The 19187-nt window shown below is 42.9% G+C and overlaps 2 protein-coding genes across 2 annotated transcripts; both read right to left on the bottom strand.

The window, feature by feature from the left end:
• Window positions 1–4283: 4283 nt before the first annotated feature.
• Window positions 4284–5234, bottom strand: LOC121496587 (olfactory receptor 12-like). The gene has a single exon (XM_041765022.1). It carries the CDS (start codon window positions 5232–5234, stop codon window positions 4284–4286), a length of 951 nt encoding a protein of 316 aa, XP_041620956.1.
• Window positions 5235–16221: 10987 nt separating this feature from the next.
• Window positions 16222–17172, bottom strand: LOC121496996 (olfactory receptor 12-like). The gene has a single exon (XM_041765966.1). The coding sequence runs from the start codon at window positions 17170–17172 to the stop codon at window positions 16222–16224; it is 951 nt and encodes a 316-aa protein (XP_041621900.1).
• Window positions 17173–19187: the final 2015 nt, after the last annotated feature.

Below are 19187 nucleotides of genomic sequence, written 5' to 3' on the forward strand. Positions count from 1 at the left end.
AAGATAGGTGAGGTCCATACTAATTGAGAAATGTAATATGTACTATAAAATCTTCCTATGTCAAAGATTCCAGAGGAGATGGCTTTACTTCTGAAAGTAAACCCTTCATGAAATATTAACAAATCTACCAAAATATTAATCTTATACAAAATCAATAAAAGCATAAAGAAGGACAACCTTCCATGTTATCTTATGAGGCCCATGTAATATTAATGCCAAAATCTGAAAAGGACATTATAAGAACATTTAAAAAATTATGCTATCACAATTACAAGCATATAAACAAATTTACCAACAAAATTTAATTAAGTAACATATAAAAATTACAGTATGTCCAACACCAAATTGTCTGTATTCCAGGAATGTATAAACTGTTGAGAGAAACCAAAGTAGAATCGAAGTAACATGGCAGGATTCCAAGTTCCTAAAAGGGTACACTCAGTGTTGCATAGATGCCAGTTCTTCCCACACTGAACTGAGTCAGTGTGATCCTGGTGATTTTTTATTGTGGAATCTGAAAAGCGGATCTAAAATGCATATTGAAATTGGGAACCAAATGTTTGCAACACAATCTTGAGAAGAGAAATGAGGGGGATTGCGCTACCAGATGTGGACTCATAGTAGATGCAATAAAACAATAATGGTGGCAGAGGTTTGACCGTCTGCAGAGGGAACAGAACAGAGAGCCGGGAAGTCAACCCGGTGCTAGTCTAGACACCGCATTTACCAAACAGATGGGCAGTCTATGGAAAAGTCGGAACACCTGGGACAGTTGATAGTCATAGTCTAAACACTGAGATTTGGCTCTTTCCTCATACTAGACACACAAAACAGTCCAGGCTGAATGCAGATGTAAGTTTGAAAGTGTAAGAGTGAAGACAGTGGAGGAGACCCTCCAGGTCCTCGAACAGGAAAGCACCTCCGAAACGTCCTGTGCAGGGAGCAAAAGGGACTAAAGCACAAAGGAAATACCTTGTGGATAGAACTACATGAAAATCGAAACAGTCTGCAGAGTGTGTCAAGGCAGAGCACAGCTTGGGAAGGCACACTGCAATACATGACGGGAAACCGACTCGTCTGCACGATATATAAATAATCCTTGACGCAAGAATAAGACAACCCTGTACAAATACAGGTGAGAGATTCACACAAGTGATGCACAGAGGAGAGGAGTCAAATGTGCTGTACATGTTTGAAAATGTGCAGAATCCTGCTAATCATCAGGAGAAAGCAAGTTCCCACGTTAGACACGTCCTCCTGCACACCCGCCTAAATGTCTCAATCTAAGCAGAAGGGCAGTAACCAGCAGAGTTGAGGACGGGAGCCTCTGGAAGGGAGTGTAAATCAGGACACGTTTGTCATTTTCTACTGATGTAGAGGATCCCCGTCCTCACCTGTGTCTTCACTTTCCCTCAGGAAGTGCGCACAGGTGCACAGGGAGACCACGGGGCGGCTGTTGTCAGCAGCGTAAGTACCATGGCTGCACTAGTGAGTTGTGGTGTGTTGTCTGGCGGAGAACTAGACAACGGTAAACAGGAAGCAGCATGATGCTGACCCTGGACCACAGCCTGAGAACAGCTGCTCATCACAGGTCAGGCTCAGGTCACTCACTCTCAGAGCCTGGACTTCCAAGGGCAGCTGGTCCCCAAGGACCCAAGTCATCCTGTTCAAAACTGCTTGGAGGAGATCACCACCAGGAGCCAGCCGGGACACCGTCCACCCTCTCCCTTGCCCATCCTGGGCTGTCACATGACATTCTAAGTGCATTCACTGTCCTTGCCTCCTGCCTTCTCACTTGTCAACACCAGACCTTTCTAATCTCCATCTGAAAAGCCACCATGGTTTCATAATGAGCTCCAGCCTGTCCATTCCCTGCTTTGCATCCCCACAGAGCTCCCTAGGCAGAGTCACCAAATTCTCCCTCAGGTCATATTGCTCCCTAATGCAAATGAGTGACAGATTCCTGACCAGCTGAGGGATCCTGGAGAGGAACCCAGAAGGGTCTTCTCTGATGACCTCAGCTCCAGGAGGGGACGTCATGCTTCGCAATTCTCTGATTCTCTCCTTCTGTCATGAATGTCTGTCTTCCTCCCTCCAACTTCTGTGTGTGACCTGCTCTCCCTTCTTCCATTGGCTCTCCATCACCTCTCTGATGATGGTCACCTCTCTCTGACCGTTTCCTCCTTTGAGCCATTAGCCGCCTGCTCCCCCGCCCCCCAGTCACTGCCCATGTCCTAACAAATTGCAGGTGTTTGTTGTCATGTCTGCCTTCCTACAGAGCCATGAGCTCCCAGGTCTGGCCTTGGTCTATGCTATTTCTGCATCTCCCACCCCGTGGCCATGACCCTTAGAAGTGTGTGCTCAGTACTCTGGGGAGCTAACAATTTGAGCCTAAGAAATGCACATCAGGTCATGAAGGAGCCTGGTGCTGTGATCCTCTGATTGTATTGAAAACCTGTTCCTTCAGATGGAATGACCCTGAAGCCCAAGGCACTGCTGGCCAGGGGAGGAGTGGGGTCACCCCTTCAGGTGCTGAGGCAAGCTCTGAGAGCTTCCCTTCCAATCTACCATAGCTCTGATGCCTCCCTTACACACACTGTGTCCTTCATACCCTGTGACCCCTAGGGATGGCTGCCTTGACCCTTACCTCTTCCAGTTGAGGGTCATGACTGCTAAGTATCACACAGCCATCACCTGCTCTCCCAGGGTCTCTGAGCTCCTGGCCCTCATGTGCTGATGATAATGAAGTGTGAGCTGAGGAATGCCAGCCCTCCTCCTTCAGCTCTGGCTTCCTGGGCATGAAGAGAGAGTGGGAAGGGGATAGGAGAGGGCCCTCAGAGTCCAGGGACAGTCTAGATCGGTGCCCCATGTTCTGGCTTCTGCACGCTCCTTGTCCTGGTAGAATCAGGGGACAGAATGGTCTCTGCTCACCTCAGCTTCTGAGGTTTGTTGCATCCTCCAGGCAGCAGCACAAGGACCTGTATCTTGGGGTCACTGTGCTGGGAAATTCTCTCCACCTGTTGGCTGGGACTTGGAGCCTTAAATGGCCAATTAAGTGAGCTTGTTTGTGTTTTGGCCTCTGGAGTGCATTGGGACCTCTGGCTCTCCTGGGTACCCCTGTTCCTAAGCTTTGTCTGACCCACCCTCCCCTACATGGCCAGGCACCAAAGCCCAGAAGTCTCTTGGGGCCCCAAGATGAACAGAAGATATGAGCAGACTAAGAGCTGACTCTGTGGCCCTACATGTACTGTCCTCCCGGGAGTGGCAAGTGTGACGTCCTGAGCCTAAAGACATTTTCTCGCGGCTTCCTACTATCACCTTAGGCGTATCATTCTTCTGTGAGCTGAAATGATCTGTCAGGAAACAATCCTCTGGGTTCATCTCAGTTTGTTGTTGGTCCCCCGACAGCAAAGAGTGATCCAAGAGTGGGAGAGGACCATCCTGAATACATTTCTGTTCTGGAAGAGGATCAATTAAAAGTTGCTTTTCAAATTTAGAAAACTGAAATGTGTTTGAAAAGCAAGAACTTATGAAGTGTTTGGCGAGCAGTGAGGATGCCTCTCTATTTACCTCAGTCACCGTCCCTACTTGGGGAAGGGCAAGGGTTTCGACCTCCACAACTACTAGGGGAGGAGGTGGTCTAGTGGTGGATGTGTCTTTTACTAATTTGTCTTTTTTTAAGAGAATAAGACCACACCGCACAACAGGTCTGCATTTTAAAAAATCTCTTTACCCATTGCCATGTAATCATAACCTTAGTAAGATCATGATATTCTCTTTCAGGGTCTCGAGTGCACTGATGTGTGGGGGACCAGGAGTTCTTCTTTTAACTATGTGAATGGCTATTTACGATCGTACTTTTAAAATTTTAATTCAGTTAGCCAATATATGCTATAGCATGTTTCAGATGTAGTTTTCAATAATTCATCAATTGAATATAACACCCGTGTTCATCACATCACATGCCCAGCTTAATGCCCATCACCCAGTTACCCCATTCCCCAGACCCTTCTGTCCAGTAACCCTCAGTTTGTTCCAAGACTGAGGAGTCATTTCTAAAAATTTTATTCTGAAAAGAGCACTTAAACTAAGATCTACCCATTAATTAATTTTCAAGGGTACAATATATCATTGTTGGTTGTAGATAGCATATGGCATTTATCTAAAGCTTATTCCTCCTTTTGAGAAATATGCCAGTTAAAAAAACTGAGCTCCCCATCTGTGGCAACCTCAATATCTTCCATCAAGCCTGCAGGACACACTGACTCCCTGAAGCACATCCTTCATGTGAATGTGTGTTTCTGGCCCAGCCTCTGCACAGCCTCCTTCACATCCTTGTTTCGCAGACTGTAGATGAGAGGATTGAGCATTGGGATGACCAGTGTGTAGAAGACAGAGACCACCTTGCCCTGCTCCATGGACTCAATTGCTCCTGGCTGGGCATACATGACAAAGAGAGTCCCAAAAAAGAGAGTCACTACAGTCATGTGGGAGCCACAGGTGGAGAAGATCTTGTGTCTCCCAGTTCCTGAGCGCATCCTCAGGATGGTCACTGTGATGTAGCCATAGGAGATGAGGATCACAAACGTCACACCCACAATGATGAGCCCACAGATGCCAAACAAGAGAAGTTCATTGATGGCCGTGTTGCCACAGGCGATCTGGAGCAGAGGGGGCACATCACAGAAGAAGTGGTTGATGCGGTTGGAGCTGCAGAATGAGAGGTGGAATGTGAAGCTGGTCTGCACAACAGAGTTGAAGCAGCCTCCACAGTAGGCGCCCAGCACCAGGCGAATGCAGGCAGACTGGCACATGGTGCTCGGGTAGCTCAAGGGGCTACAGATGGCCATGAAGCGGTCGTAGGCCATGACACCCAGGAGGAAGCATTCAGTGGTTGCCATCAGGGAGATAAAGAAAAACTGGGTGGCACATCCTGCAAAGGTGATGACCTTGGATGAGGAGAAGAAGTTGGCCAGTGCTTTGGGGGCGATCACAGATGAGTAGCACAAGTCCACAAAGGAGAGGTTCTTGAGGAAGAAGTACATTGGGGAGTGCAGGCGGGTATCCAGGGTAATTATGATGATCATGAGGATGTTCCCCAGCAAAGTCACCATGTACAGGGCCAGAAACAGAGTGAAGAGTAGCACCTGGGTCACCAGGCCACCCCCAAATCCCTCCAACACAAAATCTTGAATGTAGACCTTGGAGAGGTTTTCATTACTGTGGGATTTCATGAGCCTCACTTCTCACCAGGGTAATTACTGGTCCAGTATTAGCAGATTAAGCTGAATTTCTGCTGAAGTCTATTTAGGAAACATATACAACAAAAAAACAAAATGTGATTGAAGGTATAAGGGAATTAATGATTTAGTAAAGAATTATTCAACAAAATTCAATATACACAGAGGCCCAGGGATTTCATTACTCAGAGTTTCTTTTTCCCTTGAGACATAGCCATTTTGAAGAGGAATCTGAGAGGCCAGGCGGCTGAGCGGTGAGGTTTTGTCGGATTTGCAGAACTAATGCTGACAGTGGTTGGTTACTAGGGACAGGCAGGTTGCACCATGGGAGTGAGATAAATCAGGAGTAGGAATGCAGCTCAGCTTCTGACCATTTCAATCACTGAAACTGTATCAAGATGTGATCTGGATGCTAGTGCCTCTGACACCTTGAAAAAATAAACATATCTCCAGAGGAAGACACATCTTAGATGGCAGATATTATCTATAAAAGTTCTGATTAAATAATGCCAGACAGGGTGGACTGGATGGCTCAGTGGTTGGGCACCTGCCTTTGGCCTAGGTCCTGATCCCAGTATCCGGGAATGAGTCCCGCATCAGGGTCCCTGTGAGCGGCCTGCTTCTCCCTCTGCCTGTGTCTCTGCTTCCTCTCTCAGTCTGTGTCTCTCATGAATAAATAAATAAATCTTTAAAAAAATAAATAATGCCGAATTAAGTATTGTATTATGAACTTAAAGAACAGAAGCAATAGAAAAACCAAAAGAGTCTTTGGTTTTGGAGTTAGCACACATGAACTTTAAAGTTATTAAAAGATGAGACTAAGAATTTTAGCAGAAATGTGGAAGCTCTCTCATTCAGAATAGAACGAGAGATAAAGAGCTTCCAAGACCGGTAAGAACTGAAAGAATATGTGACCACCAAACCAGCTCTGCAAGAAATTTTAAGGGGATCTCTTAAAATTCCTCTTTAAGAAGACGTCCAATGGAACAATCCACAAAAACAGGGACTGAATAGGTATCATGATAACACTAAACTCATATCTTTCAATAGTAACTCTGAATGTGAATGGGCTTAATGATCCCATCAAAAGGCGCAGGGTTTCAGACTGGATTAAAAAGCAGGACCCATCTATTTGCTGTCTACAAGAGACTTATTTTAGACATAAGGACACCTACAGCCTGAAAATAAAAGGTTAAAAAATTTAAAGACAGTTGTTTTAAAACTAATATTTGTTGTAGGTTTTTTTGTTTGTTTACGGACAGAGAGTGAGAGAGCTTGTGCACAGGGGAAGGAGCAGAGGAAGAGGCAGACAGTCCCAGTCAGGCTCCACGTTCAGTGGAGAGCCCAATGCAGGGCTCAATCTCATGACTTTTAGTTTCCGACCTGAGCCAACATGAAGAGTCGGAGCTTAGCCAACTGAGCCACTCAGACACCCCCGTATTATAGGATTTCATACATATATAGAAATAACATATATGAAAGAATGGGTTAAAGAATGGGAGGGGAGAAATAGAAGTATGCTCTGAGAATGTTATTACTTTATACAATGGTTATAGGATTAGTTGAAAATAGACTACTAGATTAAAGATGCATATTATAAACGCTAGTGCAACTGCTAGGTAAACACAAGAACATATAGCTAAAATGCCAATAGTAGAAATAAAATTGGATTTAGGAACATGCTAGATTATTCCATAATAATGTGAAAGGAAGAAAAATAACAAAGAGTAGAAAGAAAAACTGAAAACCATGGCATATTGGTATATATAAACTAATCATATTTGATAATTACATTAAGTATAAATGTAGGAGAGGTGCTGGTTACAAAGGTACAGCATCAGAGAAATTTTGGGGGGAGATAGAACTATACTGTACCTTGACTGTGGTAGTGGTTATTTAACCCTGTGGATTTGTCATAAACACATGAACTAATAAATTGAATTTTTCTTTATGTATTTAATTAAATACATTAAAAAAGAAAGCAATGCTTAACATCATTAATTGTCTGTGAAATGCAAAATGAAGTTGCAATGTGGGGATGCCAGGGTGGCTCATACTCTTGATTTTGGCTCAGGTTATGATCTCAGGCTCGTGAGATCGAGTTCCAAGTCTGGCTCCACACTCAGCAAGGAGTCTGCCTGGGATTCTCTGTCTCCCATCTGTCTCTCCCCCTTCTCTCCCAAGCTCTCTCCATCTCTCAAAATAAATAAATAAACGTTTAAAAATAAAAAATAAATATAAAAAATAAAATGAAATAGACAAATTGATCTTGCACATTGAAGGACACTATCAAGAAGATGAAACAAAACCCATATGGAACAAAATTTTGACAAATTACATAACTCATAGGAATCTAGTATCGATGGAATACACAGAACTTTTCCAACTCTGCAACAAAAATAGAGTCAAATTTTAAAATGGCCAAGACTTGCATGGACATTTCTCCAAAGAAAATGTAGAACTTGCCAATAAGTATAAGAGAAGATACTCAATGTCCTTAGTTGTTAGGGAACTGTGGGTCAAAACCACCATGAGATTCCACTTTGTTAGTTAGAATGGCTACAATTATTTTTAAAGATAGAGAAGAACAAGTGTTGGTGAGAATCTGGACATTAGAACCTTCACTCACTGCCAGTACAAATATAAGAGTGGCACAGCCTCAGTAGAAAGTAGTCTTGCCATCCTTCAGATAGACACAGGGTTTCCCTATGATGCACCCTAATCCACATGTAGGTATGTGACCAAAAGAAATGACAATACGTGTTCACATAAAAGCCTGTACACAAATGTTCATAATAGCAATATTCATAAGAGCTAAAAGTCAATGCAAGCCAAATGCCCATGAAATGGTGAAGAGATAAACAAAATGTGAAATATTCATACAGTGGAACAATATTCATCTAGAAAAGAAATAAAGTTCTCGTGTGTGTGGGGGGGGGTCTGAGAGGGAGTGTACAGGTGAGCTGGAAGAGGGGCAAAAGGAGATAAGGGGAGAGGGGGAATCTTAAGTAGGATCCATGCCCAGCATGGAGTCCAATATGGGGCTTGACTCCCAACCCTGAGATCATGACCTGAGCCCAAATCAACAGCCCGATGCTGAGCTATGTGATCCACCTGGAGCCCCAAAAGGAATAATGATCTGCTACAAGACAGAGCATGGATGAGCCTTGAAAACATTATGCTGAGTAAATGAAGCTAGACACAAAAGCCTGAATATTCTATAAGTCCATTTATATAAAATGTGCAGAAGAGGGACAGAAGTGGATTTGTTTGCCAAAATATGGTTGGGAGAGAGGGATGGAAGAGTACTTGTAGCTTTTTGTGATGAAACTCTTCTAGAACCAGAGAATTGAACACAGTGGATATAATAAAAAATGAAAGGCCACACTTGTTCATAATGTTGAAGAAAAAGTCCCTTCTTTGGCTATCTTTAGAAGGTGATGCTGTGACTCTCACACAGTGACCCTCACAGTGAGGAAGTAAATGTTTAGAGTGATTTTTCCTTTATACAATCCTGCAACTAATAAATAAAAATTGAATTATGGAATTTGAATATTATCATCTGATAAACCCATAATGAGACAACAAATTCAGGTAAGATTATTCATGGCCACTAAGATTATAAAACAGGAGATGCAGCCAGGTGGACCTCTCAGTGGAGGTACACACAACACTTATGAAATATTCCTGCCAGAAAATCAATTGTGAGTCAGACTGAGCCTTTAGACCTACGAGTTTACAGGAAAAATAAGGAGCAACAGAATATGCTAATCAACCCTACAGGGACAAGGTCAGCAAAATCTGTGATGTCTGTGAGAAGCTATGCATGATAAGCAACCTGTTTGTTCAATAAATAGGGTGAGTAATAATATTGAAATGAAAATAGAGGGACAGGCAGCCAATGAATGAGAGACTTTAGATGCATCATGAGAACACGGTGTAAGGATGTTATGAATTCTGTTCCAAAACACACCAGAAAGGAAAAAGGAGTCAATCAGGACAATTAAAACACTAAATGGAAATTTTACAATATTAAGAAGTCATGATTGTTTAAAGGATAATAGTAATATTAGAGTTGTCTTTCTTTAAAGTCCTCACTATTTAGAGGGATTGGATATGATCAGCTCTCAGTTGATAATATTGAAGTTGGTGCGTGTGATAGGTAATCCATTACTGCCTTAGTTTCATGTCCATGTGTTTGTGAACAGCCTTAATAAAGAGAGGTATTTATCGAAAAATAAATAAAATGACACTAAGTGGAGAGAATTTGTCCCCACACAGGAGGAGAAGCAGATGTGACCTTTAGGTAGCAGGAAACTGACCTTGGGGGTGAGGGGAGCTCAGTGATGGCAGAAAGAATGTGAGACAAGAATCCATCAAAATCCTAGAGGAGAACACAGGCAACACCCCTTTTGAACTTGGCCACAGCAACTTCTTGAAGATCCATCTATGAAGGCAAGGGAAAGAAAAGCAAAAATGAACTATTGGGACTTAATAAGATAAAAAGCTTTGGGATCCCTGGGTGGTGCAGTGGTTTAGTGCCTGCCTTTGGCCCAGGGCACGATCCTGGAGACCCAGGATCAAATCCCATGTCGGGCTCCCAGTGCATGGAGCCTGCTTCTCCCTCTGCCTATGTCTCTGCCTCTCTCTCTCTCTCTCTCTCTGTGTGACTATCATAAATAAATAAAAATTTAAAGACATATAAAAAAGATTAAAAGCTTCTGCACAGCAAAAGAAACAGTCAACAACACTAAAAGACAAGCTACAGATGTGAGAAGATATTTGCAAATGACGTATCAGATCAAGGGCTAGTATCCAAGATCTATAAAGAACTTATTAAACTCAACAGCAAAGAATCAGACAATCCAATCGTGAAATGGGCAAAAGATTGAACATAAATTTCACCTAAGAATACATACACATGGACAACAAGCACATGAGAAAATGCTCCACATCTCTTGTCATCAGGGAAATACAAATCAAAACCACAAGGAGACCCCACCTCACACTAGTGAGAATGGTGAAACTTAACAAGACAGGAAACAACAGATGTTGGAGAGGATGCGGAGAAAAGGGAGCCCTCTTGCACTGTTGGTGGGAATGTGAGCTGGTGCAGCCACTCTGGAAAACTGGGTGGAGGTTCCTCAAAGAGTTTAAATAGACCTGCCCTACAACCCAGCAATGGCACTGCTGGGGATTTACCCCAAAGATACAGATGCCTGCATGGAGCCTGCTTCTCCCTCTCCTGTGTCTCTGCCTCTCTCTCTGTGTGTGTCTCATGAATAAATAAATAAAATCTTTAAAAAAACGTGTTGGCAAATCGAACTTCAATTAAAAATATACATATCAAAATAAAATGTAAGTAAGCTGCAGGTCTAAACAATAATTTTGAAATTTAAAATTGTGTAAGATGAGCAACAAAAATATTATCAGGATACATTTAAGACTGTGTTCAAAGGGAAATTTATAGGCTTCTATCCATATGCTAGAAAGGCAGAAAAACAGCAAATCAGTATTTATTTGAAAATATTATAAAAGATTAGTGAATGAAATCCCAAGGAAATAGAAAGGAAGAAAGTAAAGAATCAACTTCATTAAACAGTAAACAGAAACACACCAGAGATGTTATACCAAAAGATGATTATTTGGGAAGACTGATAAGATGACAAGACTTTGGAAGGATGAAGGAGAAAAGGCAAAAATTTCTGATGTCAGGAGTGAAAGGAGGATACCACTGAGATCCTAGAATTGGAGTGGATCGTGACAGAATGTTTTCATAACTTGAAATGTTGATAAAAATGGCAAACTATTAGAAAGATATCATCCATGCCCAGTGGATTCTCCCAACCCAACGAAGTAGAAGATATATGAGATCCATAGTTTGAGAAATATAAGAAGTTCTTTAAAATCTTTCCATATAAAAGATCCCAGTACTAGATGGCTTTCCCTGTAAAAAAAAGATACTTCTCCTAATTACGACAAAATCTAATAAAATAATCATACAATATCTTCAATATAATAGAAGAGGATCAAATTTCCATGTTATTTTATGAGCACATGTAATCATAATGGCAAAATCTGAAAAGGACTTTATAAGAAAAAATTTAAAAAATATGCCATCTAAATTACAAGTATATATGCAAACTTACCAACAAAAGCTAATTAAGTAACATATAAAAATTATCGTATGTCGGACACCAAGTTGTCTGTAATCCACGAATGCATAAAACTGTTGAGAGAAACCAAAGTAGATTAAGTGACATGGCGGGATGTGGCAGGTTCCCAACAAGCACTGAGTATTGCAATGATGCCAGTTCTCCACACACTGAACTGAGTCAGTGTGATCCCAGTGATTTTTTTATTGCGGAATCGGAAAAGCTGATCCTAAACTGCGTGCTGAAATGTGTAAAATTGAGTGTGTCTAAGACATTCTTGAGGAGACAAACAGCGTGGGGGGATTTGCACGACAGACAATCATAAGTAGCGGCAATGAAACGATGGTGGCATTAGCAGATTGACCATCTGCTGATGGAACAGAACAGAGAGCCTGGAAGTCAACCCCGTTCCTCTCTAATAATCCCATTTAACAAACAGGTGGCTAGTTCCCAGTGTGGAATAGTCACACCCTCCCTCATGTCATATTGCTCCCTAATACAAATGAGTGACAGCTTCCCCCCCAGCTGAGGGATCCTGGAGAGGAACCCAGGAGGGGCCATGTCAGGTGACCCCAGATCCAACAGGGGACATAATGCTGGGATTTATCTATTCTCTAGTTATGCCGCTAATGTCTGTCACCCCCATGCACTGTTTCGCTGTGACCTGCTCTCCTGTCTCCCATCTTTACCTCTCCATCACCTCTCTGATGTGACTGTTTCCTTTTGGTGCCATCAGCAGTCTGGTCACACCCCCTCACTGCCCGTGTCCCAATATCTTGCGGTCTTTGTTGTCATGTCTGCCTTCCTGCAGAGCCATGAGCTCCCAGGGCTGGCCTTGGTCTACACTATTTCTGTATCTCCCACCCCGTGGCCATGTCCCTTAGAAGTGTGTGTGCTCAGTACTCTGGGGAGCTAACGATTTGAGCCTGAGAAATGCACTTCAGGTCATGAGGGAGCCTGGAGCTGTGATCCTCTGATTGAATTGAAAACCTGTTCCTTCAGATGGAATGACCCTGAAGCCCAAGACAGTGTTACCAGGGCAGGAGTGGGGTCACCCCTTCAGCTGCTGAGGCAAGCCCTGAGTGCTTACTGTATACCATAGCTCTGATGCCTCCCTTACACACACCGTGTCCTTCATACCCTGGGACCCCTGAGGGATGGTTGCCTTGACCCTTACCTCTTCCAGGTGAGAGTCATGACTGTTAAAGCTCACACAGCGAGCACCTGCTCTCCCAGGGTCTCTGAGCTCCTGGCCCTCAGGTGCGGATGATAACGTAGTGTGAGCCGAGGAATGCAGCCCTCCTCCTTCAGCTCTGGCTTCCCAGGCAATGAAGAGAGAGTGGGAAGGGGATAGGAGAGGGCCCTCAGGGTCCAGGGAGAGTCTAGATGAGTGCCCTAAGTTCCGTATTCTAGAAGCTCCTTGTCCTGGTAGAATCAGGGGACAGAATGGTCTTTGCTCACCTCACCTTCTGAGTTTTGTTGCGTCCTCCAGGCAGCAGCACAAGGACGTGTATCTTGGGGCCACCATGCTGGGAAGTTCTTTCCACCTACAAGGCTGGGACTTGGAGCCTTGAATGGCCAATTAAGAAAGCTTGTTTGTATTTTGACCTCTGGAGTGCATTGGGACCTCTGGCTCTCCTGGGTACACCTGTCCCTAAGCTTTCCTGACCCACCCTCCCCTACATGGCCAGGCACCAAAGCCCAGAAGTCTCTTGGGGCTCCAAGATAAACAGAAGATATGAGCAGACTAAGAGCCAACTCTGTGGCCCTACGTGTACTGTCCTCCCGGGAGTGGCAAGTGTGAAGTCCTGAGCCTAAAGAAATTTTCTCGCGGCTTCCTATCACCTTAGGCGTATCATTCTTCTGTGAGCTGAAATGAACTGTTAGGAAACAATCCTCTTTGGGTTCATCTCAGTTTGTTGTTGGTCCCCGACAGCAAACAGTGATCCCAGAGTGGGAGAAGACCACCCTGAATACATTTCTGTTCTTGGAAGAGGATCAATTAAAAGTTGCTTTTCAAATTTATAAAACTGAAATGTGTTTGAAAAACAAGAGCTTAGAAAGTGTTTGGCGAGCAGTGAGGATGCCTCTCTATTTACCTCAGTCACCGTCCCTACTCTGTGGAAGGGCAAGGGTTTCGACCTCCACAACTACTAGGAGAGGAGGTGGTCTAGTGGTGCATGTGCCTTTTAATTAATTAATTAATTTGTCTTTATTTTTTAATTTTTAAAATTTATTTCTTTCATAATGCATTTATTTTTTATTGATGTTCAATTTGCAAACATACAGAATAACACCTAGTGCTCATCCCGTCAAGTGCCCCCGTCAGTGCCCGTCACCCATTCACCCCCACCCCCCGCCCTCCTCCCCTTCCACCACCCATAGTTCGTTACCCAGAGTTAGGAGTCTTCATGTTCTGTCTCCCTTTCTGATATTTCCTACCAATTTCTTCTCCCTTCCCTTCTATTCCCTTTAACTATTATTTATATTCCCCAAAAGAATGAGAAAATATAATGGTTGTCCTTCTCTGATTTACTCATTTCACTCAGCATTTGTATTTTCCTGATGGCAAGTGAGGCAGAGCTTAATGCAATCCCTATCAAAATACCATGGACTTTCTTCAGAGAGTTGGAACAAATTATTTTAAGATTTGTGTGGAATCAGAAAAGACCCCGAATAGCCAGGGGAATTTTAAAAAAGGAAACCATAGCTGGGGGCATCACAATGCCAGAATTCAGGTTGTACTACAAAGCTGTGGTCATCAAGACATTGTGGTACTGGCACAAAAACAGGCACATAGATCAATGGAACAGAATAGAGAACCCAGAAGTGGACCCTCAACTTTATGGTCAACTAATATTCGATAAAGGAGGAAAGACTATCCACTGGAAAAAAGACAGTCTCTTCAATAAATGGTGTTGGGAACATTGGACATCCACATGCAGAAGAATGAAACTGGACCACTCTCTTGCACCAGACACAAAGATAAACTCAAAATGGATGAAAGATCTAATGTGAGACAAGATTCCATCAAAATCCTAGAGGAGAACACAGGCAACACCCTTTTTGAACTCGGCCACAGCAACTTCTTACAAGATACATCCATGAAGGCAAAAGAAACAAGAGCAAAAATGAACTATTGGGACTTCATCAAGATAAGAAGCTTTTGCACAGCAAATGATACAGTCAACAAACCTAAAATACAACCTACACAATGGGACAAGACATTTGCAAATGACGTATCAGATAAAGGGCTAGTTTCCAAGATCTATGAAAAACTTCTTAAACTCAACAGCAAAGAAACAAACAATCCAATCATGAAATGGGCAAAAGACATGAACCGAAATCTCACAGAGGAAGACATAGACATGGCAAACACGCACATGAGAAAATGCTCTGCATCACTTGCCATCAGGGAAATACAAATCAAAAGCACAATAAGATACCACCTCACACCAGTGAGAATGGGGAAAATTAACAAGGCAGGAAACCACAAATGTTGGAGAGGATGTGGAGAAAGGGAACCATCTTACACTGTTGGTGGGAATGTGAACTGGTGCAGCCACTCTGGAAAACTGTGTGGGGGTTCCTGAAAGAGTTAAAAATAGACCTGCCCTACGACCCAGCAATTGCACTGTTGGAGATTTACCCCAAATACACAGATGCAATGAAACGCTGGGACACCTGCACCCAATGTTTCTAGCAGCAAGTCCACAATAGTCAAACTGTGGAAGGAGCCTCCGTGTCCGTCGAAAGATGAATGGATAAAGAAGATGTGGTTTATGTATACAACGAAATATTACTCAGCCATTAGAAATGACAAATACCCACCATTTGCTTCAATGTGGATGGAACTGGAGGGTATTATGCTGAGTGAAATGAGTCAATCGGAGAAGGACAAACAGTGTATGTTCTCATTCATTTGGGGAATATAAATAATAGTGAAAGGGAATAGAAGGGAAAGGAGAAGAAATGGGTAGGAAAAATCAGAAAGGGAGACAGAACATGGGAGACTCCTAACTCTGGGAAACGAACTAGGGGTGGTGGAAGAGGAGGAGGGCGGGGGTGGGGGTGAATGGGTGACGGGCACTGACAGGGGCACTTGATGGGATGAGCACTGGGTGTTATTCTGTATGTTTGCAAATTGAACACCAATAAAAAATAAATTCATTATTTAAAAAATCTCACAGAGGAAAACATAGACATGGCCAACATGCACATGAGATAATTTGTCTTGGACCACACTCCAGAACAGGTCTATAATTTTTTATCTTTTTACCAATTGCCATATAATCATCACTTTTGTAAGATCATGACACTCTCTTTCAGTGTCTCGAGGGTACCGTTGCATGGAGGACCAGGACTTCCTCATTTCACTATGTTAATGGCTTTTTATTATTGTATTTTTAAAAATTTAATTCAGTTAGCCAATATATGCTACATCATGTTTCAGATGTAGTTTTCAATAAATCATCAATTGCATATAACACCAGTGTTCATCACATCACATGCCCAGCTTAATGCCCATCACCCAGTTACGCCATTTCCCGACTTTCTGTGCAGCAAACCTCAATTTGTTTCCAAGACTGAAGAGTCATTTCTAAAAATTTTATTCTGAAAAAAGCACTGAAACTAAAATCAACCCATTAATTTTGATGGGCACAATATATCATTGTTGGTTGTAGATAGCATATGAGATTTATCTAAAACTTATTCTTCTTGTTTGAGAAATATGCCATTTAAAGAAAACTGAGCTCCCCATCTGTGGCAACCTCAATATCTTCCATCAAGCCTGCAGGACACACTGACTCCCTACAGCACATACTTCACATGGCTCTGTGTATCTGCCCCAGCCTCTGCACAGCCTCCTTCACATCCTTGTTTCGCAGACTGTAGATGAGAGGATTGAGCATTGGGATGACCAGCGTGTAGAAGACAGAGATCACCTTGCCCTGCTCCATGGACTCAATTGCTCCTGGCTGGGCATACATGACAAAGAGAGTCCCAAAAAAGAGGGTCACTGCAGTCATGTGGGAGCCACAGGTGGAGAAGATCTTGTGTCTCCCAGTTCCTGAGCGCATCCTCAGGATGGTCACTGTGATGTAGCCATAGGAGATGAGGATCACAAATGTCACCCCCACAATGATGAGCCCACAGATGCCAAACAAGAGAAGTTCATTGATGGCCGTGTTGCCACAGGCAATCTGCAGCAGAGGGGGCACATCACAGAAGAAGTGGTTGATGCGGTTGGAGCTGCAGAATGAGAGGTGGAATGTGAAGCTGGTCTGCACAACAGAGTTGAGGCAGCCTCCACAGTAGGCACCCAGCACCAGGCGAGTGCAGGCAGACTGGCACATGGTGACGGGGTAATGTAAGGGGTTACAGATGGCCATGAAGCGGTCATAGGCCATGACACCCAGGAGGAAGCATTCAGTGCTGGCCAGCAGGGAGAAAAAGAAAAACTGGGTGGCACATCCTGCAAAGGTGATGACCTTGGATGAGGAGAAGAAGTTGGCCAGTGCTTTGGGGGCAATCACAGATGAGTAGCACAAGTCCACAAAGGAGAGGTTCTTGAGAAAGAAGTACATTGGGGAGTGCAGGCGGGCATCCAGGGTAATTATGATGATCATGAGGATGTTCCCCAGCAGAGTCACCATGTACAGGGCCAGAAACAGAGTGAAGAGTAGGGTCTGGGTCTCCAGGCCACCCCCAAATCCCTCCAGCACAAAATCTTGAATGTAGACCTTGGAGAGGTTTTCATTTCTGTGGGATGGCATGAGCCTCAGTCCTCACCAGGGGAATTACTTGTTCAGTATTAGAAGATTAAGCCATTTTCTGCTGAAGTCTATTTAGGAAACATATACAACAAAAAACCAAAATGTGATTGAAGGTATAAGGGAATTAATGATTTAGTAAAGGATTACTCAATAAAATTCAATATACACAGAGGCCCAGGGATTTCACTACTCAGAGTTTCTTTTTCCTTTGAGACATAGCCATTTTTAAGAGGAATCAGCCAGGTGGCTGAGCAGTGAGGTTTTGTTGGAATTGCAGAACTAATGCTGACTGGTTGGTTACTAGGGACAGGCAGGTTGCACCATGGGAGTGAGATAAATCAGGAGTAGGAATGCAGCTCAGCTTCTGACCATTTCAATCACTGAAACTGTATCAAGATGTGATCTGGGTGCTAGTGCCTCTGACACCTTGAAAAAATAAACATATCTCCAGAGGAAGAAGACACATCTTAGATGGAAGATATTATCTATAAAAGTTCTGATTAAATAATGCCAGACAGTGTCGCCTGGATGGCTCAGTGTTTGGGCACCTGCCTTCGGCCTAGGTCCTGATCCTAGTATCTGGAAATGAGTCCCGCATCAGGGTTCCTGTGAAGAGCCTACTTCTCCCTCTCCCTGTGTCTCTGCTTCTCTCTCTCAGTCTGTGTCTCTCATGAATAAATAAATAAATCTTTAAAAAAATAAATAAATAATGCCAACCGAATTTAAGTATTGTATTATGAACTTAAAGAACAGAAGCAATAGAAAAACCAAAAGAGTCTTTGGTTTTGGAGTAGGCACACATGAACTTTAAATTAAAGTTATTAAAAGATGAGACTAAGAATTTTAGCAGAAATGTGGAAGCTCTAAAGAGAATAATATGTAACTTTTTAGAAATACAATGGCTACAATTAGAACTCAATGAATGAATTTTACAGATTAGAAAGAGCTAAAGAGGAAATTTGTGACCTAGAATACAGATCAGTAGAAAATATTCAGAGTGAAATATCGAGAGACAAAAAGAGAAAAATCAGGAGTGAGGATTAGAGATCAAAGATTAGATACATACATACTATGAATTCCTCAAAGAAGGGGAATGAGATAAATAGGCTAAATCAGAGCTTGAAGAGATAATGGACAATTGTTACCTCAAACGAATGAATGATATTATTTTGCAGATACATGAAACCTCCATAGTCAAGGCGGGATTTATACAAAGAACACCACCCTTAGATCTATCATAGTAATAATATATAGAACCAAATTAAGAGGAAAAAATTAAAAGCAGCCTGAGAAAGGAGACAGGAATCCTGGGTGGCTCATTTGGTTCCATCTCTAACTTCTATTTTTTTTCTTAGGTTGTGATATTAGAATTGTGAGATTGGTCCTCATGAAGCATACAGACTCAGCACAGAGTCTCCTTGAGACCATCTCTCCCACTCCTATTACCCCTCCCTGTAAAATAAGTAAGTAATTTTTTTTGAAAAAAAAGAAGACATAGTGGCTTTAAGGTATCAACCTTAGAAGTAAAACTGGCAATGGTTTACCTGATTAAAAACCATGGAAGACAAAGTAAACCTTGGTTCAATGAAAATAGTCACCAACTAGAATTCTACATCTACCCAAAAATATCCTTCAAGACTCAAAGTGAATTTAGCAATAATAATTAAGACTTCAATACTCCTCTTTCAATAATGAATACTACAGCAAATCTTTTTTTTTTTTTTTGCAAACATGGAACAAGGCTTTATTTTAAGCTATGGAGGAAACTCCTAGAACATAGAACATGGGGAGGGCAAGTGTCAAGTGTGGGCCATGGAGGAGTTGTGTGTGCTGCAGGACTGGAGGCAGAAGGGACATGGGCCCCTGCAACCTGTCCTGGGGTTTGTAGCCACTGGGACCTGACACAGCTCATGCCACCCACCTTTGGGAAAACTGCAGGGCAAGGCTTGGGAATATTCCGGATGCTAGCTTTCTGGATGCCCAGTGTTGTTCCAAGACCACAGAGGTCAGGTTTC

Source organism: Vulpes lagopus, chromosome 8, assembly GCF_018345385.1.
Source record: "Vulpes lagopus strain Blue_001 chromosome 8, ASM1834538v1, whole genome shotgun sequence".
Lineage (NCBI taxonomy): Eukaryota > Metazoa > Chordata > Mammalia > Carnivora > Canidae > Vulpes > Vulpes lagopus.

Excerpts from the sequence above, each read along its gene's own strand:
- LOC121496587 (XM_041765022.1), bottom strand. The coding sequence starts at position 5,234 with ATGAAATCCCACAGTAATGAAAACCTCTCCAAGGTCTACATTCAAGAT.
- LOC121496996 (XM_041765966.1), bottom strand. The coding sequence starts at position 17,172 with ATGCCATCCCACAGAAATGAAAACCTCTCCAAGGTCTACATTCAAGAT.